The sequence below is a fragment of the Lathamus discolor genome, chromosome 3 (assembly GCF_037157495.1).
Source record: "Lathamus discolor isolate bLatDis1 chromosome 3, bLatDis1.hap1, whole genome shotgun sequence".
Classification (NCBI taxonomy): Eukaryota; Metazoa; Chordata; class Aves; order Psittaciformes; family Psittacidae; genus Lathamus; species Lathamus discolor.
The window spans coordinates 143858089-143881320 of NC_088886.1; the positions used below are offsets into that span (position 1 = coordinate 143858089).

Below are 23232 nucleotides of genomic sequence, written 5' to 3' on the forward strand. Positions count from 1 at the left end.
TCTGTGAATGATTGGAAGCTAATTCAATCCGTATAAATGAATTCTGAGTGGAGGCCAGAGGTGGTTATGCAGCTGACTTATGCATGTACACAAACCATAAATATACCATTTTGTCAAGATGCATTCATATCTGTTGTTGCTATTGTTTTTTGGTATCTCAGCCAGCATGATGTATAACAGTGGCACCTAGATAGCAAAGTATGCATCCAAATGGCTGGATTAGTTCTTCCGACATCAGCATTAGAAATACATTGTTGTTGGAATCAGTGCTTCTGGGTGTAAAGAAACATGCAGCCAAAACAGATGGGTTTAGACTGATTGGGAGGAATCACTGGAGTAAATGCCACTTCTGTGATTTTGATCTGGGTTATATACAGACACAAAGCTATAAATCATAAATGGAGGAATAGCTAACCAGTGTTCTAGAGAAAATGAGAGTTTAAATTTAAAAGTCGTGGTTTATTACTATACAGAGGGTGAATTATAGGCTTGCTAAAAACCACTTGTTTTGAAAGGATGTGATACTTTTCTTCATAAACTCTTAGATATCTATATTGCTAAGGTAAAAGTCTTTCCAAAATGTCTGTTTTACGTACATTACTTTGAGTGTCATGCTTTCAATGCTATGTTTTAAACAAGAAGTACAAGTGATAGAATCTAATACCACTACACGCAAAAGCATACAACAAATCAGTACTGTGAGTGTAAACTGCATTGTTTGCCTGCATAGTTGTTAGAATTCCCAGCTGAGTACTCAAGTTGCCTATTCCACTAAGAAATTTCCTAGCTAAGACCAATCTAGTACAAGGTACGAAAATATAGTTGAAAAAATGCATGTGGATTTAGATACTTCTGTTTCTTATTCCCTTTTACCCTATAAGAAATAATGTTTAGAAGCATTTTTTATTATTCCTGGGTACTATCATCAGCAGTGAAGAGAGGGAACAAGTAGTTTCTCCATTTGGTTCTGCAGATTGGTTGTTCTTTTAAAATAGTCAGCAGTAGAGTGTTGCAGGGCAGCACACTTTAGTATATGAAACTTTCAGCACCCTAGGTCTTCATCTTTACAGAAGAGTAGACATAAAAAACTTCTGCAAAAAAAAAAAAAAATAGTTCTAGGGACAGATGGGTGCTGGTTTGGATGAAACTTGGCTCTGGATGCTCTCAGTTTGTGAGTAGCACACTGGGATCTACCATAAATCAGTTCCTGGGCTGCTCCAGCCCTGATGCTTGAAATCTGTTTTATGCTTCCTTTTCCTCATAATTTCTCAGCTCTTTTCTTACATGTAGGATGCTGCTAAGAAAGAGTTGTTCCTGGATCTTAAGAAGTTAATATCAGCAGCAATTAGCTCAGAGCCCATTCTAAGGTGTGCCTGTCTCCAGTGCTGGGGGTACCACACTGTGACAGTACTCCCCTCCAAATAAGAGACTGTATAGCGCTGCACGGGGCTGAAGAAACATTGGCTTCCCTAATATTTCTCATCCTATACTGACATAATATATTGTTTTTTAACTTTGTTTTTTATAAAATAAATTGCAGGTTTTTCCTTTTAAAATTGCTGTGAACTTTCAGATCTGACAGCGAAGAGCACATTATAAGATGGTTGCATGCTAGTCAAGAAATACAAATATGGCCTGATAGCTGTTGAAACCTATAAGGCAACCTGCCAGTAAGAAAATACAATGTGAGTTTTGAGCAGCCTGAGTGTGTGCAGGCCAACATACAGGTCATGTATATGCATTCAGTGACTTAGAGCATGGCATCTTATATTGAAATGAAGAAAAATATAATATGAAATAAAATGTGTACTACAGGTATCCATAAAGCACTAGGTGGCAGACTTGCTATGCTTAGAGAAAAATTAAGCTCAAGAACATTCCAAGGAGAGTATTTTAGAAGATAAATAGCAAGCAGCAATTTTAATAAAACTGTTAGTGGAGATTTTCCAGATCTTTAAAAATTATGTTGAAACTTAAAGGGTATAAACAATAAATTTTAGCTATGAAAAAGGTGTTTATTTTAGTGGAGTTGTGAGATGTATAGCAGCCGTTAGATGCTTTGCTACTGATTTGTAGAATCCATGTTTTCTTTTGGGACAACATTAAACTAAATACATACTGAAGCTGTAAAACTCTCATGCTTGACTTAAAATAACGATTTCCACCAGTTGTGTCTAACACTGATTGACTTTGATACAGACTGAAGCAATGTTTAATATTTATCAATACAGTAGCAATAATGACTCACATTCTCTTTGGAATATATGGGCTTATACAAATAAATTCTATTTAAAAAGAAATCTTAATGTTTAAAGAGTCTTGTGGAACAGATTATAGTTTAAATCAGACAATTCTAGGATGGTTTGAGACAAGATTAGCCTCAACGAGCCTACCAACTTAGAACGCATAAAGAGCAACAGACAAATGGAGTCTTTGCCCTAAGCTAAAATAACCAAACTGTCTAAAATAAACAAACCAACTGTCGCCTTCCAGAGAATTAACACAATAACCACACCAAGAATCTGAAACTCCTAATTAAGTGTTATGGTCTCACCCCAGGCTCTGCGTACCCATTTGCCAAATGCTGGGTTGGCTTTGCAGCTTTGTTGGGCAGGCTAAAGAAACAGTTTTGCTGCCAATCATTTTCAGACTTTGCTGTGGATTGAACAGTATTTGCATGTATGTATTTACTTAATATTGGGGATTAGCTTTGTTTAACCCCCCCCTTTTTTAAACGAAGTTTATTTGCTTTCTCTGAAAGCTTTTGCTGATGTATCACTGACTTTACTAATTGGCATCCCCTTATTGATACTATTTAATACCTTTCGCCAAAGTAGACAAAGTCCTTGTAGTGACTTAGATATGCCACTCCTAAGTCAAAAGAAGATGCCACTACACTGGATAAACTAGCTTCCTAACTGCTAAGCAGAAGAAAATAATAGATAAACATACATTGTAATATATGCAAATAAAAGTGTGACCTATAGGCCTTCATCACCTGAGAGGCTGTTCCACAGGTTGCATAATTATTTTTTATATTGTTTATATTTGTCTTGCAAACATAGTATGTAGTATTAGAGTAAAATACCAATTACTATAAATTTACCTATTACAGAAAAATTTAAGCATGCATTATGATTATTTATGGAACTCTAAGTTTGAGAATCTGGATGAGGGAAGTGTGAGAGAGACTCGATGGCTTGGAAAATTCATTCAGAAGAAATACCTTGCTTTGTATGGAACTGTAGCCCATATGTGAAGCAGTTTTTTTAATGTGAAGGAAACTGATGCAAATATCTACATATGTACAATTATTTTGTCTGTATGTTGAGCTGGGTTTCATAGGGTTGAATACTTTCTGAATCCTTTTGCTTTATATGCAGTGTGCTGTGTCTGTTTGTTTCCCTAACCTGTCTACAAAGACAGAAGCTGTCACTCCTCAAACGCTCAGGAGACCTTAGAGCTCCCCAAGACTGGAGTTGCAAGAAGCAAATGGCACAGTAAAGGATCCATCAGTGTCCATTTACTTTCCCTTCTGACAGTGAAGGGAAAACCTTTGTGGTGGTTTTACACTTGCATTGGTTCCTGTGCTGACTTGTCAGGGAAAAGACAGAATTCTTGATCAGTGGAACTTCAAGGAACAATGTGTTCTGAAATCTTGAACCAATTGAAATAGGAAAAAAAACCTGCTCTGACTTCAGTAAATGGCTTACGGATTGTGAGAGAATTTGTGTTGATTCCTTTGACTGGGAGTTCTTGGAGAAACCTAGGTATTCCGTGTCAACTGGGGTACTGTTCTCTGCTTGCAAGTATGAAGCACTTGAGGATAGTTTTGCCTTTTCCATTATTACAGGCTGAACAGATAATGCAGTTGGCTAGTTATTGTTAAGGTATGCTCTTCACTTGTCTTGGGTCCTGAACCACCTCATCCTAGCCCACATATTTGTAAAAGTCAAGACAGCAGTCTCAGTTTTAGAGTTAGTGTTGTAAAGCCCTTGCAGAGTAGTTGAATGACAAGCTCTGTAAGATAGCTTAAATAAGTTGAGCGTCATTTCTGTCTCAAGATGATGACAAGATCTTAGGTTACATAAGCTTTAACAAATTTTCTATTAGGTAAAATGTGGACATTGTCACATTGTTCAGCTTTCTGACTAACTCAGCTCAATTTCAGCATACTATAAAGTAGCCTATGAGTCCTTGATACTAATTTATTGCCACTTTTCTTAGCTTGAATTGTGAATATTGTTTTAAAATACATTCCAGAAATATAACCCTTTGGCAGAAAAGTGTAATTTGCTAGTCACTTGATACAAAGTGTAATGCTGACATGAAATAGAAGAGCAAACTGTGAGAGGTCAAAAAGCAGCAGTATACATTAGCAAAATAGATACAATAGCAAACAAGACATTAAGGAAAAGTTGAAAAATGTTTCTGTCAAGGAATATCAGGATATATTGGTAGAGAAGTAATATATCTGTGTTTGATTTGTCTTTTTATGTTATGGGTAAATAAATATGCTTTACCGTGTTACCCCCTTAAGGAAATGCCAAGGCCATCAGAATAATTTTGTAAAAATGACAAGCTATGCAAAATGTGGAAAGAAAAATCTTAAAAGGGCAAAAATCTAACAATTTTTTCATCAGTAAAACAATAATTTTAGAATTCTACTCTTGTTGACTAGAAATAGATACCACAGGCTAGCAGATTTTCAAGTGTTAAAGGCTTTCATGGCGCTTTCATGGCATTAGGAATGACTAATGAAAGAGAGGTAGAGAGACACAGGCACAAGTTCTCCAGGGAAGCTGTGGCTGCCCCATCCTTGGCAGTGTTCAAGGCCAGGTTGGATGGGGCTTGGAGCAACCTGCTCTAGTGAATAAAGAGATGTTAGAATGAACAGCAGACTAAATGGTGGAAAGAGAAAAATGAAATTCATCTAGGGAAGACTACATCATGCAAATATGTCACCTACTTCATGTTCTTTGGAGAGGATTGCCTACCACATTATACCCTCCGTGAAGGTCAGGTATAGGTGATAGGAACAATCAGCGTTTTTCAGATACCAAGAACAAACAGACTGCCAGTATTTGCTATAGTTTGCTGTTCCTTTTTACATGATAATTCACTTCCTAAAAAAGCTGTGTCAGAATGTTTGTGCCTGAAATCTATCTCAAAGTAGTGGAATCTATCAGTTGTTCTGTATTAAACTAATCATCTGAAAAAAACCAAGCAACCAACCAAATGAACAAAAAGAACAATGAAAGAGGAAGAGGTTTATTCTGCTTGTGCGTTTCAGTTACTGGTACTTTCTTTCCATGGCCAAAAAAAGCCATGAATTAATGAAAGCACAGCCGTATCTAGTTCCTAGTTTATAGAAAAAATAGTGCTAGGGAAACAGAATATTTCTTTTAATGTCTAGCAGCTGTTTGAGGTGGAAATTGACTTTTCCAAGTCACTTTCAGAAAGCAGTCAGTGAGCCCTGCTGTGGTGGCCAAGGTTCCCTCTCTCAGGCGAACAATAAATCTTCTCTGAAGAGTGGGTGACTGTGGTGGAGTTGAGAAAAACAGCCTTTTGGGCTCCATTTCTTCTTTCCCTGTTCTTTCCATTTGCTTAGTTTCACTAGACAGTTTATTTTACGTGCTTAACTGCCAGCTCTACAAGTTAAATTTGTAGGAAGTGGGGAAGAGAATCTGGGTTTATTTTTTCCCAAGTTTGTCACTCTGTACTTTGTACTGAGGGTTGAAGTATTTCCTCCTGTATCTGTTTTAAAGGGTTCATAGTCTGGATTAGGCATTATTACAGATATGCAATCTCATTTGTGAATGTTTGGAATGTTAATATGCCATCAGTGGTCATTGCTGAATTGGCACTCAATTCTTAGCATGAGTAAAACCAGTGAGAAAGTTATTATTTAAATCAACAGATTTTACTTAAATATACCCAATGGTGTTTTAAATTAAAAGATGCTTGTGTTACATCTTCTTTATAGAGTTGTAATACAAAAGCATTTCTACTGTCCATTGTGCAAGTATGGCAATTTAGCATATTATATCTTTTACCATACAAGTGCCTGTTGCAGTTCATGACTTTAAGATAGAGGAGACTGCACAGCAAGGTATATGAGATGCATCATTTCTGTCTAGTATGAAGTGCATTTTTGCAGAAAGAGTTCTGGATTTATTTGTTATTAGAGGTTTTGGTTCTCAAAACTAACATGTTAAAATTGTTTGAGAAACAGCAAAGAATATCAGCAAAGTTGAAACATCTCAACTTCAATTTACATTGTGTATTTTGTACAAATCACATGGAGTCAAGCAACATGGGGTAAGTTCTGACATTTGGACTGTAGATTCAAGGTTTCTTAAGCAAAGTTCAACTAAATAATGAGAAAAAGGAAATAAGAGAATTTTGAAAATGTTGAGATATTACAGGAGCACCTACTTATCTTCGTATATTTATAGCCAGTTTAGGAAGTGCATGTTATGTCTCCTTGTAAGGCTGAATCAGCTAGGGGTTGCTCCTATGGCTGAGACCTGTGTTTAATTATTCAAGAACCAGGATAAAAACTCTGCTAATAATCCACATAGAAGTTATTGTGTGAATAACTTCTGAATCTTCAAAATTTATGTGAAAACTTGAGCATATACATGTATAAAAGCATAAACAGTTTAAAAATGTTATTTACACTTTTCCCGTGTCCATATTATGGGCATCAATCCAATCCATGTTAGCAATAAAAATCAATTTCTTTATTTTTAAAAGGAAACATATTACCCAATTTGTAGGGATTATAAAATAAACTGAAAGTTTTAGGGCAAGATTTAAAATAACTTTAAAATTTAACTGCTTTAATTAATTATATGACAAGAAACATCCCTCTTTGGCAATAACACATGAAGTCAATAATTTAATGTTTCTTACATGTGAAATTTCAGTTGTCAGAACAAGGAGATTGAAGATCTCTTCAGCGTGTATAGGCTATATTACTAGAGAAAAAAACAATTAGAAATAGGTTAAGGAGTGTTGATGCTAGTATATTGCAAAATGCTGTTGCATGGTAGAGTTGTAGTATTAATATGAGTGTTGTAAAGTTGGTGATGCATCTAGATCATTATGAAGAAAACTTCATGGAGAGATAAATTTTAATTTCTACCATAATATTTAAGTAAGACTTTTTTTCTTGGTTCTGTTTGTACTTTTCTCCCACTTTTCTAACACTGCAAGAATATTAACAAGAATTAAGGTATCACAATGAATGTCAGTTGTGTCAAAAGTTCGTTTCCTGAGCAGTCCTTACTATTAAATAATAACACTTATATCACAGAATCACAGAATCCCAAGGGTTGGAAGGGACCTCAAAAGATCATCTAGTCCAACCCCCCTGCAAGAGCAGGGTAACCTACAGTACATCACACAGGAACTTGTCCAGGCGGGCCTTGAATATCTCCAGTGTAGGAGACTCAATGTTTTGACTAATCATGATGCCTGTGCCATGAGCTCTGAAATGGTCCATCATCAGAAGCATCTAGACCTTTTCTCTAAAATTGATGTTTTAGTAACTGCCAATTGATGCACTCACTTTTCATTGCTTTTTTTTACTACTATTTTGATTGTAATTCTCTAGTTCATTGGTTTCCAAACTCCATAGACTGTGGTTGTAGGGAGATCTTGAAAAGGGTCTGCAGCTGTCAGACGCTGCAGTATTTTCAGTTAAGAGACTGGTGAACTATCCATGCAAAAAATAATACCTGTGGTCCATGGTTTAAAATACATGGCTGTGGTCCATGGTTTAAAATACTTTACGAATGTAGTCTTCAGTTTCTATGCTTAAAAGAACCCAGGTAACTGTACATGTTTGTCAGTTTTTAGATTTCAGCAACAAGTCTTTCCTTGCTCATCGTAGCATTGACATACCTAAGTATTTACTTCTATGACACTTAGATTGCAGTGCATCTCACCCACAAGCTTCTTAAAATGTATGTGTCCAGCCTTAAATAACCTTCTAGATATTTCCATAGTCAGTAGAGAGAATCAGGGGTTACTCACCTAAGCTCTGTGCATATCTTTCTAAGAACGACATCATCTTCAGAAAATTTTAGTCTATATAGAGTAAGCCTGTACTATTAGTGACATATTATATATATAGTAACATATTAGCTGAATAAAATTGTAACACAAGACAGCTTTTTCTGTATCTGGCCTTTCGTTATGATCAAAACTGACAACTTATTAGACCTGTCCAAATGGCAGCTGAAAATTTCAGAAGAGAAAACATTTTTGTTTAAAATTAGTTACCAGATTTGCTGTTTATGACACTAATCCCTGTCTTTTCATGAGCTTTTTAACCTAGTACTTTTTTCAATGTGCAGAAAAGAAACAATGACTTGTCATTTTTCAGTTTTCAAAACTTTGAAGTACTGTGAAATTCATTTTCACATGCCCTTTCTTTACATGGGAAAAGATGTATAAATAGTAAGTGCTGAAGTATTTTGAAGCTCATTCTGCAGTCTGCATTCAGCAAAAATGCAAGTTTTGCTTGTTTATAGTAAATGACTTTTTGTTTTCTCACAATGGACAAGTAATGTCAGACACCAACATATTTCAGTGTAACAATGAAAATGAGGCAGTGGATGACTGCTAGATACAGACAACAGAGGACTGAATCAGGCAGCTGCTCTGAAAGTTCAGAATAATTATCATGACTGAAAATAGGTCTGGTGGTAACCCCCTAACTTTGGTATAATAAAAGTAGAATTTATTTCGGTCACAAATGAATATGATTTATAGCATTTGATAATGGAACTTGGTCTCAAAAGCAGTGTGAGTTTTGCTGATGAAGAAGAATGTGAGTAGGACTGTTCTCAACAAACTGTTGCTGGAAATAGAGAACAATCAATAGAAAGAGCAGGAGAGAGACAAACAGCCTGTGCAGTGAGGAGGTGAGACTGTGAATTTTAGAATTGGCATGAATAGAGACTTCCCTAAATAGAAAAATGTGGGAAGACTGACTGTGATGGGTCTGATGTTGCAGTCATGAGGGAGGTTCTCACAACTTTAAGTGGTTTCATGAAGCTAAGATAGAACAGCACTGTTTTTGTATTCAGGAAATAGAAATCTTCTATTCAGAAAAAAAATTATATTCAGAAAAAGGTTGTATGATCATCAGGTTCTAGTTGGGACCTAGACAATGTTGCAAGTGGGTCTGGTTATATGGTCTGTTCGCATGGCTGGCTGACATACAATGTGGTCCTTTTGGGTTAGAACTTTTGCTGAACTTTCAGTGTTGGAGTCAAAATGCTAGACATATTTCTCAGAAATTCTGTATGCGTGTGAAAATCTTTTGCCATGTTGTTGAGTTCTAGAAATGTGTTTTAAGAAACTGTGTGACAAAGGCCATGGGAGAATGGACAGTGGCCAAAGTCCATGAATCTGTCCAGTGATTTATGGTTTTGCTCCTTTTCTGACAACCGGGGTTCATTCTTCCTTCTTTGCTGAGATGTAGTGAACTGGGAACTCTGCTGGAAAGATCTGGGGAATGGGAGAAGCTAGCTCAAGAGTGAAGTGGTTCTCTAGAGTTTACTCCAACCTGATTCTTAAAATTACTTAATAAAACCTTTTTATTGAAACAGACTGTTCAGGCAGTGGGTGCCAGGAAAGCAGAAGAATTAAGTTTGCTGGCAGAATCATTTTTGATTTGCTTCCTTATTAGGGCATGATTGTACAACTACTGATAACATGGCTACATACTATTTCCCAAGGAACTTTCCCTCTACAATGCACTGAATGGATTTTTAGGGAAAGAATCAGTGATAATGTAATGGAAAGATGAATGTATGCTCCTTTCCTGTTTTTTTTTTTTTGGTTTTTTTTTTTTTGTAAAAGTAGAACAAATTACAGTGAATGATGGAAGGAACTGTAAAATAGGAACAATCATGTGTAGTATTATATAACTCACATAATATGAAGAATCAGGCTCTAGGTATTTCAGAATGGTTACTCTTGATTAATGGATCTTTTTGTCCTTGGTCTTTTTGTTTCATTCCGTGTCCTATAAAATGAGACTAATAATGCCTGCTCATCTCTCAGTAATGTAACAAATTCATTAACTTTTCTGAAGAACTCAAACCGGTAGTGATGAATACTGTAGAAAGCCACATGAGAAACGAATGCTATCCTTAGAAAAAAGGGTTTGTGTAGTATGTATTAAATGAGGCATGGGCCCAACACCAAGTACTGAATGTAGAACTAAGTGTTGAATAGCTGCCTGTTAAATGAGCACTCACCCAAAAATAATCCACAGACACCCTTGATTGTAGTGGTTCTTTTTATAGTTTTAATATTCCTGTTTAATGTACCCTTTGAATATCTATCACTAATTTATATGAAACATATCCAATTTTTTAAAAGATTTTAGAAATAATTACCAATGTAATTATATGTTCTTAGGGAGTTGTAGGGCCACTCAGATGTACTGTAGTAGAATTTCAAGTCAAGATTTCTATCTGGACTTTGTTCTTTGAGGAACACTGGCATTTTAGAAAACACAAAAGTTTTCTTATAATACAAAAGCTTGAGTAAGGGAATAGGTTTGTTTCTTACTGGATATGAGTTTAAAATTCCCATATTAACCATATTAAAAGTCATAGGCCTTCATTAAAGAAAGAGAACAGTTTCTTGAAAATTAACAGCAATACTAAGATTAAATGATTGCTTTGAAATTTATTTTCCTCATTTAATTAAATGGCTTTCTTTGCCTAATTATTGTTTGTTCTCACATGCACTCATTACTAACATTTTGAATAGATTTTAATAACCTCTTTTGACTCTTGAAGCAGTCAAGGGTTTTGAAAAAATCAAAATAGAGATGTGAAAAGGCTCAATAACCATAAATCCTTGTTATATTTGACCATTGATGATGTCAGGATGGTATTGTAGTCTTATCTCCCAATGTTCTTTTTCTACTTCATTCAATAATTTTTAATACACAGGGAAAGCAATATGCCTTGAAACAGAAATTAGACTGTAGGAGTCCCCTCTCCCTGCTGAGTGCTTGTGTCATTTGACTTCTGGTCTCAGTCTCTGTGTGCAAATTGAATTTTCTTCCCATGCTGGTGTGAATCCTGTTGCTGCTTCTCCCTTGCCCACACTAAGGAGATGAGGCACCTACCCTGCTAGGCAAAAATAGGAGGAGTTGGTTTTAATACTGTCAAAAAGAAGGCAGCCTACAACGTTTTCCTGGTGAGAGCTCTGAAGAGGAGGCTGCACTGCAGTTACTTGGCAGCTTAATTGTGCACAGGACTCTGTAGTAGCTGTGTTTAGGGTGCACTGGGCTGACTCCTGGAGAAGCTTTGGCTCAGGAATACCCATCTGGTGGGTTCCAAATACTCTGTGGTGGGGAACTAAGATCTGAGCTGTGGACTCTGAGTTTCTATAGGAGGTTTCTATGTCCTCAAGAACTTCCCCTGTGAAACTTTAAACATAAAAGTTCAGGAAGTTTATAGATTATACTTCATTCTGTGTCTCTTTAACTTCCGTCTGGCTGTATCTTTTATCAGATTTGAGATGAGGGTCTGGGGCTGCGCATCTGAGCCAACAACACACTGGATATTTTACAGTCCAGCATGAAGTAGGAAGGGGTTATTGCTATTGTAAGAAAGTATTGTAAGTGGTTCTATCTCTTTCTGTAAACATTGGTTGTTAGTTTTATTTGTTAGGGCTTTTTTAAATATTTGTTTCAAAAATATTAAGTGGAAAAATGTAGATGTGGACGATTTTGATGACTTAGAAAAATGAAATACTGGCTATTAAGATTTTATAGAAGCAATCCAAAACTAAGATGAAATTGTCTTCTGCGTAGTTCCAAAAGTTTGGGGATAGGTAGAAGAGCAAGCTATTGTTAAAAAACAAAGAAGGTTTCAGTATACTGTTTTTCAGTTAACTTTTTTAAAAGTAAAAGAATGCAACACTCATTCTGTAATGTCATTACCATTTTCTCCACAGCTAAGAGTCTAGGTAGCTAACTACCTAGGTTCTTTGGAAAATCGTTATAGCTAATTGACACTTTGAATTTGAAATGTGTTGAGATTTAGGTTTAGATGAGGAAATAAATTTTGAAAAAAGGTGGGATTTGTGTTGTAGATATTTTTAATTCTTACAGAAAAATGAGTCACCAAAATGAACCACACAGTGTAGACAGTCAGGCATTTTATTCTATAAATCACTGAAATAATTCTATAACTTTCTGTATTTAATTTTTGGCTGTTAATGGCCATTGGTAATATTTTGATTGCCACCTCTTAGCAGTGATGGTGTTTGTTTTATTGTTGTTGTTGCTTGAATTTGTTTCATTTTCAGAATTCACCTGATTTTGAAAACAGTTTTAAAGTCTTATTTCTGTAGGTCAACCAGATAAACACTGCAAGATTGCTTTTATCAGGTGTTTTCTCATATGACAATTTGATTATGTTTAGTATTTGTTATCTTTGTGCTTTCATTGTCATCTTATGATACAATATAAATGCAGTGAGAGTTTTTTTAGTTTCGGTTTGTTTCCTAATTGAAGCAATCTGTTCTCTGTGTGTCTTTATAAACTGAAGCACTTGTACAAAGTCTCATAAGTTTATGTAAAGGGTGAAAATACTTAGAGTGGCTTTTTAACGGTTTAAAGTAGAAACAAATATACATTGGATAAAATCTCTGGCTTCTCCAAATTCACGATTGTAAATATATATGACAGCATGTATCAAGCAGGATACACGGAATGTTCTTTAAATAGGTTTTTCTACATTTAAGTGTAATACCTTTGTCTATTATTTAAATATTTCAAACATGTTGTGCTCTTACAATGAAATTTTACTTTAATTTTGTATTTGTTTCCAGGCAAAGGTGTCTAGGCTGAACGGCACTATGAAATATGATGTGATGTAGTGTGTAACTGCTTAGTCTGTTTATGTGAATTTGGGATATATTGGCATAGATTATGTTTTAGGGTTATGTTCCGGATGCAGCTTGGCAGAGGGAAGGAAAGCTATTTTGCCTGCTGCGGTCTGCTGAAGGTGAAGCCTTCTGAAGGAGAGGGAAGTGATACTTTCCCAGCTGTGGGATACATGTAGGGGAAGAGTGTCATAAGGTAAAGCCTGAAACACAGGGATTAAGAAAAGTGAGACAGACAGCATCAGGTTACAATAAATGGGCTTCTTTACAATCCCTTTAATTTCTACTCTCACATTAAATTTCCCCTAAAGTTCTTCTAATTTATATTCTAATAAAATGTAGCTTTAGAGCCTTCCAGACATTTGGGATATGTAAGTCAAGAATAGGTCCAGGCAAATCTTTCTTGAAGTTTTGGCCAACCAGAAAGTAATCTGAGTATGAAAGTGAACCTTCCTCCAAGCTGTGAAACTTCTTCAGCATACTACTGCAGTCATTAGAAAGATGGGAAGGAAATGTTTGCTCAATGCCAGCTCCTTCATTTGCACCCGACTTAATTTGCACTGTTGAATCACATAACTCTGTTAGGCAGTGCTCTCTGCTTCATTCAAGTCATATTCACTTTAGTCATCTTCCTTGAATTAACGGGGAGATCAGGCTCAGTCAGCATGGGTTCATGAAGAGTAGGTCCTGTTTGACCAACCTGACCTCCTTCTTCGATAAGATGACCTGCCTGATTGATGAGAGGAAGGCTGTGAACATTTTCTGTGTTGACTTAAGTAAAGCCTTTGACACAGTCTCCCACAGCATTCTCCTGGAGAAACTGGCTGCTCATGGTGTGGATAGGAGGATTCTTTGCTGGGTTAGAAACTGGCTGGAAGGCCGAGCCCAGAGTGATAGTAAATTGTATCACATCTAGTTGGTGACTGGTCACTAGTGGTGTCCCTCAGGGCTTGGTGTTAGGGGCAGTGTTGTTTAATTTCTTCAGTGATGATCTGAATGAGGGGATTGAGTGCACCCTCAGTAAATTTGCAGACAACACCAAGTTGGGTGGGAGTGTTGATCTGTGAAGGATAGGAAGGCTCTGCAGAAGGATCTGGACAGGCTGTTTCAATGGGCTATGGACAGTGGTATGAGGTTCAACAAAGCAAAGTGTCGGGTTCTGTACTTGGACCACAACAACCCCCTGCAAAGTGCCAGTCTGGGAAAGAGTGGCTGGAAAGCCGCTCAGCGGAAAAGGACCTGGGGTGCTGATTGACAAAGCTGAATGAGCCAGCTTGTGCCCAGTCAGCCAAGAAGACCAACAGCATCCTGGCCTATATCAGAAACAGTGTGACCAGCAAGGCCAGGGCAGTGATCAACCCTGCACTGGTGAGGCTGCACCTCGAATCCCGTGTTCAGTTCAGGGTCCCTCACTAACAGACATTGAGGTGCTGGAGTTGGCCAGAGAAGGACAATAAAGCTAGTGAAAGGTCTGGAACACAAGTCTGATGAGCAAATGAGAGAACTGGGGGTGTTTATTCTGGGGAAGAGAAGGCTCAGAGGGGACCTTATCACTCTCTACAACTACCTGAAAAGAGGTTGTAGTGAGGTAGAGGAACAGCCTCTTCTCCCAGCAGGAGAAGGACGAGAGGTAATGGACTCAAGCTGTGCCAGGGGGGTTTAGATTGAATATTAGGAAACATGCCTTCACCAAAAGGGTGGTCAGGCATTGGAAGAGGCTGTCCAGGACAGCAGTGAAATCACTGTCCCTCAAAGTGTTCAAAGCCATGTAGATCAGGCTCTCAGTGGCATGGTTTAGTGGTGGTCCTGGAGTAATGGCTGGACATGATGATCTAAAAGGTCTTTTTCAACCTGGTTGATTCTGTGATTCCATGATTAGAATAATCTATGAAGAGATATGTATTTCTACTTTGCAGCATCCAATCTGTGGCTGAGGTAGAGATTTAATTGTTTGTCTCTCTCTGCTGCAGGTTGAATAAAACCTTCATAAACTGTGTTTATTATTGCTGAGAAATGTGCTCCTCCTGAATAGGTTAGTGAAGATCTGCTCTCTCCAGTTTGTAGGGCTGGCTTGTCAGGAGTTAAAGGTCCTTTGGCACCTTTGAAGAATCTCAAGGCATGTTCCATGAGTTGGCTTTCAGAGCCCTTCTTTAATAATGCAAGCTGTGGTATTCAAGGCCATTTGAGTACTGCAGAAGAGATAATATCTACAGTGTGTAATATACAACTATCTTTGATAGTATTAATGGAGTATCTAATTAATTAACTGCTAATTAATTAATAACACCATAAAGTACTTTGGGATATCTTGCGTATAAAAGGCGCTGTAACCATCTTGCTGTTTTTCGTGATTGACAGTTGCAACTGTATTGTAAGTAAAAATACAGTTAAAAAAGTGAAAATATTTTTCTGATTTGTTACAGATGGTAAAACTGCGAGGAACTGTAATAGTGTAACGTCTTTTATCAATGTAAAGACTTTTCCTGAATACTTTGAAAACTTAGTTCCTATTTTCTTGGCTTTAGCAAGTAACACATAAATTTTAGAAAAAGAAACCAACAGAAACCAAACAACAATTAAATATAACAGGAAACCCCAGGAAAAAGTAGTCACACTGTTTTAAGAGTAAATGACTTTGATATCTTTTTTAAACTTATGTGCAGAAAAGCTGTTCATGTAATTGAGAGACAGGAGTCCTGTGTCTACTCCCAGTTTTGTCTAATGATGAGAACTTAACTATATATCTCTGGTCTTTAGCTGATGCTCTGCATCTCTGAGAGGGCACAGTTTGAGCTTAGAAGATGTCTGTGGCATTTTTAAATGACCATTTTCCATATTTTCTGAGCAAATCAGCAGTATCTTGTCCAGACGGCCTGTCTACGGTGCTTCTTGCATTTGTAGCCTTAGCAGTACCCAGAAATTCCATAGGAGTGCATGCTGTGCTACTTGTCCACCATACATTTACAATGGTTCATGCTAAAGTAGGCCTTTGTATTTCATGGGGTCACAAGTTGACCAGATCAGGAGATTTAGCATATCTATACATTATTCCTAGCCTTGCTACTCGTGACTATTAACAGGTTTATTAATCCCTTTAATAAGGGGTCAATCACTACTTGCCATCTTTTGCTGGCCTGCTGCCTTTAAATATGTTCTGGTGTGATGATTAATCTTACTGTTAAATATGTAGATAGAGTACAATGTTACTAATAGATTCAATGAGATTTTATTAATAAGATTTGCTTAGTTATCAAACTGTACAATGGTATTAATAATAAATGGATTCTTTAATATTTATTTATCTTTTGCCTTCAGAGCATGCAAAAACCTGATCAAAACTTGTTACCTAAGACATCTAGATCAATTTACTCTTGTTTGAATAGTGGAACTGTGGTGTCTAGTGATAGAGAAAGTGGACTTGTCAGCTTCAAAGGTCATGGTAATTCCTTTCACGTAACTCCTTTATCTTTTAATTTTCTTTCCACACAGTGTAAAAAAAAACAGCCAACCAACCAAAAAAAAACCTCTACCCCAAAACATTTTCTTTAACTATTAAGACAATACAGTGGGCTATATTCATGCTTCATTGACCAGTAAGCTTTTTTTCTCCCTCTATGTCAGGCTTCCCAAGGGATACAATAAAATGTATTTTTCAGATGATGTGTTCCTGCAGAAAAGGTGATTGTCAGCAGTAAGCAAGCTACTGAGTCCAACAAAAAGCTGACACAGCTTTTTCCTGCTTTGACTTAATCTTTCACTCTCTTTGTATTTACTGATTTTCTTTTTATGATCACATTTTTTATTTGTAACACACTGTGTGTCGTTGGTGACTAGCAGAATGCCATCAATACATGGATCAAAATAGGCCTCCAAAATTACTCACTAGGGTGTCACATCAAAGGTAACTTGCATCTGACCATACTTGAACATGCACAAAATAATAATCTGAACCAGGTACACTTATATGTCACCTCCTTATTTCCTGTGACAAAGGCAAAACCAGAATCTTTTGATCCCTGTAGAACCATACTGGTCAAAGACCTAGATTTATTCTGCTAGATCTGAAGATATTTGCCCCTGTAACAGAGCATTCAAGATCCATCCACTGCACCCAGCTCTGGTTCACAACAGTCTGTTGCAGAAGGATTATTAATCTGCTAACAGAGTTTACATCTCTGAGGGCTCTTCTGATTCTTTAGTACCTGCCTGCTGGGATTCTACATGGAGTGCTGATGAATCACAGCAACAGCCATCCTGTGTCTATTTCTTACACTATGGAAGTGCTGGAAAACTGTTTCACCCCGAAACATCCAATTATAACTCTTGCCCCTGCAGATAAATTCCTTTTCAGTCATTCCTGGTGACCCAGATAAGGGTTAATCTCATTCCTCCAATTTGAGGAACTATGGGATACTCAAAACCTATGTCCTCTGACTGGTCCAAATCATTTTATACTCCTTCCAGGAAGGGTTAAACATGGTTTGGATCATCTTCTCCCTTCTGCATCTATGCCGACTTTAGCTGGCCATCAGAGGAGTGCTGTTAGTGTTCAGTGACAGGAATGGCATGAATAGTAACTGCTGGCAGACTCCAGTCCTTTCATAGGTTGAAAGAAAAATGGACAGAACAAATGCCATTTTGAACTGAAATATAGTCTTTCTGAGTCAGTACTAAACTACCTCTTGTTTCTCTTGTATGAAAAGTTGCTATCACTTGCCACTTACAAATTCTCTTAGAATTCTGTCAATTTAGAAGAAAGGTTGTGCTTTGTGGTTATATAATTTCTATTCAAAATTCCACTGTGTCATTTTACTATTACCAGTCATATTTACCTTAGATGCCTTCATGCTATATAATTTTACCGTAGATGCAAGTTTTAAAACTGGTTATTCCAAAATGTGTTATATTGCTGTAGTTGTGTAGGTGTATTTCTATAACATAGTAAAGCATCTGAATGTAAAACTAAAATATTTAAATGCATTTTGAACAGAATATTTGAATAATTATTTCAGAGTAAAATTAGGGAACTGGTAACTCTCAAAACTAATGATACTTGATAGTGTACTTTGGAATAATTACTTTTCAAGGAATGACTGTTTCGTTATGTGTAGTGGTTGCTCTGCCTCCATGATAGAATCTGCTTCTTAATATAGTTATTTTTCTTAATACTATTATTTTTGTTCCTGCTTCACTTTATTGCTTCAAGACATTATATTGCAAATACTAAAGCAGTGAAATGCATGTAGGTAATTCTGACGTGTAGGTTACTCCGTGCCTTTTAAAATCCACATGAATGGTATTTTTTTTATGCTTGCATAGCATTATTAATATGTTTACACTTGAATCTCTTTTATTATCTTTAATTCCTGTTTTGCCCACAGACAGCCTTTTGATTGATTACCAGTTTACCTTCAGCTTATTACAAGAGGATGATCGCCATCACACTGCCATAAACTTTATAGCAAATCCAGAACAAGTAAGAAAATGTTATTACCTTTAGACGAGTTTTGGAGAGTCATGATTAAGATTTCCATTATATTTGACCATGATTAAAAGTTTCCCAAGTGCCCATAAGGTATTAGAGATAGTTCAAATCTTTTTCGAGAACTGAAAATTATTCCAGTGCAATTCACTGATAAAACATTCTAAATGGTAGAAAACTTTCTAAATGTAGTTCAGAACAACTAATACTGCAAAAAATTATCAGCTGGTTTACTTTATTGTTCCTATGGATAACAAGTTTCAGTATCTTCCTGAGATGAATTACAGGAATATACCCTTCAGTTAAGAAATCTTCATTAGCGGATGAGAAAAGTATTCTTTTTTACTGTAATTGAAATGTAGCCATTGCCATGGTTATTTTTATTTAATTTTATAAAGAGAATGATTTCATTATTTTTATCACAGTCTGGAAAGGTAGCTGGTGTAGTTATATGCTTATTTGAACCCTATTCTTACTGAAGCAAAAGAAAGGATCGCCTTTGGCTCTGAATTATTACTACTACTATTTATGTACAAAATGGAAAACGGAAGGTGATTAAAAGGCTGTTTTCAGTTATGTGCAATCATTATATTCAATACATTCTGATATATTTTCTTAACTTCAATATATTTTCTTTTTTATCTAGTCAAATAAAAATTTGGATATATCAATTAATGCATCAAACAACTTCAACCTCAATATTACATGGTCTATTGGTTCTACAGGTGAGGGTGAACTTCTGTCTTACAACTTTTCCCCATATGGTTTCATGATCCTTTAAATATTTTAACCTGATTGTCTCTTTGTTGCTAATTTTGATAATAAAACTTTACCAAATGCGTTCTTTTGCTATTATCAGTATGCAATTATTAATTATATTATTTAAACCTCAGATGATAATTTGCAACCTGAACAAAGCTTCATTAACATGTTAACTTTCTCTCCTATTCAATTAAAATTACTTTGGTAGGAAAAGCTTGTAGTCTATTTAAATTCATAAAACGACAGTGTTATGAAATGCTGTGATTTTAATTAAGATAAATTACTTCCTTAACTACTGCAGAGACTGAGATTTTATTTCTTTGTTTCAGTATTCAAGCTAAAAATTTAATTATTAACCTTAACATTGATATCAAACAATAAAGTTCTTCTGTGTATGCTGATAAAAAGAGCTGCTTATCTATTTTTCTCCAACTTTGAACCCCATTACTCTTCTTTGTTTTAAGAAGGAAGAAAAGCTCCATTTAGACGGTTTCTCTGAATTGGTTCTATTGACTTTCTGAAAACACATCCAAGGAGAGAAGCATGATGCTTAAAGTGAAACTGTATTAAAATTAAAAACAACAAGAAAAAGATTCAGAGTTTGTCTTACATAAACTCATGAATTTCTTCATTGGTGTCATTCTGAAGTACTTTAACATTACTGTAGTTAGTAAATTCTATTTATTCCTTTAACTTAGCATAGTCATCCATGTATTTGCAAAAAATTATATATGTTGATTAGAAGGTATCTTGTTAAAGCTTTCATGAACAATTGAAACCCTACAGGAACAATGTAAGATGTAGCCAAATTTAGTTTCAAGTTTTATTAACCTATGAGTTTCTATTGAAATGGAATGTAAATTATTAGAGTAAAGCATATTATCTGTTTAGCTGACCGTAACAACTTTCTCCTAAAATTCATATTACTTCTATCAAAGTGATAATTAATTCATAATCTTTTGAAACCAGAGTAAGAGTTTCTATGAATTCTCTATATGTGTATGAAATATACCTAATGTGCCATGTAATGAAGACATCAACAGTAATTAAAGAAATTAAGTTGCTTGTGCAAATTTACTTTGGCACCTTTAATGTTGATTAATATTTGTGATAAATATAAATAAGTCTACATATGTGGTTTTTTTTATTTTTAGCTGGAACAATATCTGGAGAAGAGATTCCTGTTGTTTCTAAAGCTAATATTAAGGAATACAGAGATAGCTTTTCCTGTGAAAAATTCAACTTTCGGAGCAACCCAAACATCACTTTCTATGTCTATGTCAGCAATTTCTCCTGGCCAATCAAAATACAGGTTAGTGTGACTGTTTTGTGCTATAGAGATGTTGACATCTTAGCTTTACATTGAATTTAATCTTTTCACCCATACTGAAAGTATATAAATAGTATTATTTGCATGCTGTGGTTTTTGTGTATAAGAATTATGATGCTTTTGCTTATGGTAGTGAAGCTGACTTCAAACTGTTGGTTTTAAAGTCTGCAGTTAAAATTATTGAACATAAATATTTATTTGTGATATATCTTAAGCATTTAGATATATACATAAAAGAGGGTATACAAATATGTATGTAGGTACCTAGATATTTGAGTATAATCTTTTGCTAATCACTAGGTTTCTTAGCCTCTGTTTTTCTTAAAGGTTGAGGGTAGGTTGAGCGTCTATATTACATTGCAATACTACCAACTTCAGTTACACTAAGTATATTTGGTTAGAATTTATATTCGTCTTTGACTTCATTGGAATCAATTTCACTGAGTACTTTCTGGAGTAGTGAGATACTGTGCAGTGGCAGACTCAAAAAAAATCAATGCAATGATGATTGGTTTTTACCTCCCCAGAAGTTTCAGCAATATTTATTACCATTACTGTAGTTGCATTTCTAAGTACTACGTCCTCTACACCAATCGAGGAGCTTTTTATGTGGATTACCAGCTTTTGGCTATAGCTCCCTTATGGAATTCATTCTTTAAAAAATAAGTTTTCAAAATTATCATAAAATTTCGTAATTCCTAATGATTTCTCAGGAGACTAGAATAAGCTTAAAATACTTGCCAGTTAAGTCCAAATATTATACAGAATTCCACTTTGTTGGGCCCCCCCTCCTCGTTTTTATAAAATACAGAGTTGGTTGCATAAACTTACATATAAATGATAAAATCTGCTACGAGCCTTCTGAATTAAATCAGTCATCTTCTAAGCAGATAAATAATATTCCTGTTTTGTTACATAAAGCGAAAGTTTTCTTAATTGTACATGGATGTTAACTGTGAATATGTGTTACACAGTGTTTAAGGATGAATTTGTGCAGTTTATTAACATTTCTGCATGCACTAATTCATATAAAGAAAACCCCTGAAGGTTAACTGTTTTCTTTCACTCTCCATAGTAGAGGTATTTTTTTATACTCACCAATCCCACTTTCTAAGCATAGAACAACTTCCATTGCCTTCCTAAACAAACCCATGAGGCAATTTAAGCCATAAATGCATTACACACTCCTTTCACTTTGAAGATTGGAAGGAGCCTGTATTATGATTGTAAGACAAACATTATTAAGGTGATGTATTCCTCACATGTGCAACTGTGTCAGATGGCAGCAGATTGCAGCTCCTTCTTGTGGTGTTTCCACTGCAGCCTAACACCTTAAGAGTAACACATTTTAATGCATGATAAAGGGAATCCCTTATCATTGGTTAAATTCCTTCTTCCCCCCACTGATTTTTTTTTTTTTAATCAGACTTTTCCATAATTGGATTTTTCCTTAATTGCCATAGTTGCACAGAGTTTTCTATATTTATTTTTGAGGCACATTGAAATTCATCAGTCTGGATGATTCTGGCTCAGGGATAATGATCCTTGAGTATTGCATTTTTTCCCCTGTACTGCTGGTTTTTCATAAAATAACTTCTTCCATCTAGAAATTAAGTCATTCCAATTTTACCCAGCAGAAAAGGGATGCTAAGATCCAGTTATGGAAACTGTTTAAGGATTTTTATTATTGTCCTTTATATTTGCCTTCTTAAACAAACAAGATTATTATTTAACTCTGTTGTGGTTTATGCTGTTATTTGTTTTTTCCCAAGGGAATATCCAAAATTCACATTATCCATATAGATTTCTTGTGTTTGGTGCTCTAACAGTAGATATGATCTTAAAATGATAAATGGAGTAGGGAACTTTTCAGAGGAAACAAGTTTAATTTTAGTTAGTTAACTTTCGGATTCTGTACATGGTAGATACTTAAAAAAGTAATGAGCCATCCTGTGATTTAGCATTAAGAGAGGGAAGTCATGGTTCATCCCTATCCAGAGGCTGAAGCTTCCAAAGCCAGTACTAAGTGGGCTCACAGTTCTACTATTTATAACCTTTTACATCTCTTAGTATACCAGATTTCACCTTCCCAATATGCAAAATGATACCAGTCCATTACTATATTAGAGAGCATTCATTTAAAGCATGATAATTATTAAAAACCTGATGTTAGTGTTATACTGATGAAAGGACTCTGATGATGTCTTTGAGCTCTGGTTTGAAATGGGGACCTCTTCTAGATGGTCTCTGAGTAATCTTTCAAATGGTCTAGAAAGTAGTTCCCTGAATGAGTCACCATTGTCTTTCTATGGTAACTAAAGAGTTGGCTGCCTGTTCTAGTGCAGGGCTTTGGATGTTACAGGAGCTGGCCTGTGTATAAGTGGTCATAGACACAGAACTATGTGCACTGTAGTCTTTTCCACTAATGCAGTCACTCTGCATTGGTCAGATCGTGCTGGTTAAAATGTATTGATACTTTATATCAAGTCAGTACTGAAGGTTTCATTCAATCCTGTTAGAGCTAAGGAAATTACTGTGGCTTCCTTGAGAGGTATTCTGTTCATAGGAATAAGTAAGATAGCAACATGAAATTGGGCACATGCCTTTTACAGAACACTTTTGTAGACAACTAAGTGCTCACTTCAGCACATCTAGCACTTTTCAAATACAATCTCAGTACCAGTCTCCTGCATTTACATTATTCATTGTGACTTGTCAACAATTGCTT

The 23232-nt window shown here is 35.8% G+C and overlaps 1 protein-coding gene across 6 annotated transcripts in view; it reads left to right on the forward strand.

The window, feature by feature from the left end:
- ATRNL1 (attractin like 1) overlaps nucleotides 1–23232 on the forward strand; it is a 543705-nt gene that overhangs the window by 207124 nt on the left and 313349 nt on the right. For all 6 annotated transcript variants that reach the window (XM_065672331.1, XM_065672333.1, XM_065672332.1 and 3 more), the window contains exons 22-24: nucleotides 18312–18406; nucleotides 19059–19137; nucleotides 20329–20486. In XM_065672331.1, the coding sequence (XP_065528403.1) occupies nucleotides 18312–18406; nucleotides 19059–19137; nucleotides 20329–20486 (332 nt within the window). The remainder of the gene's footprint in view (nucleotides 1–18311; nucleotides 18407–19058; nucleotides 19138–20328; nucleotides 20487–23232) is intronic.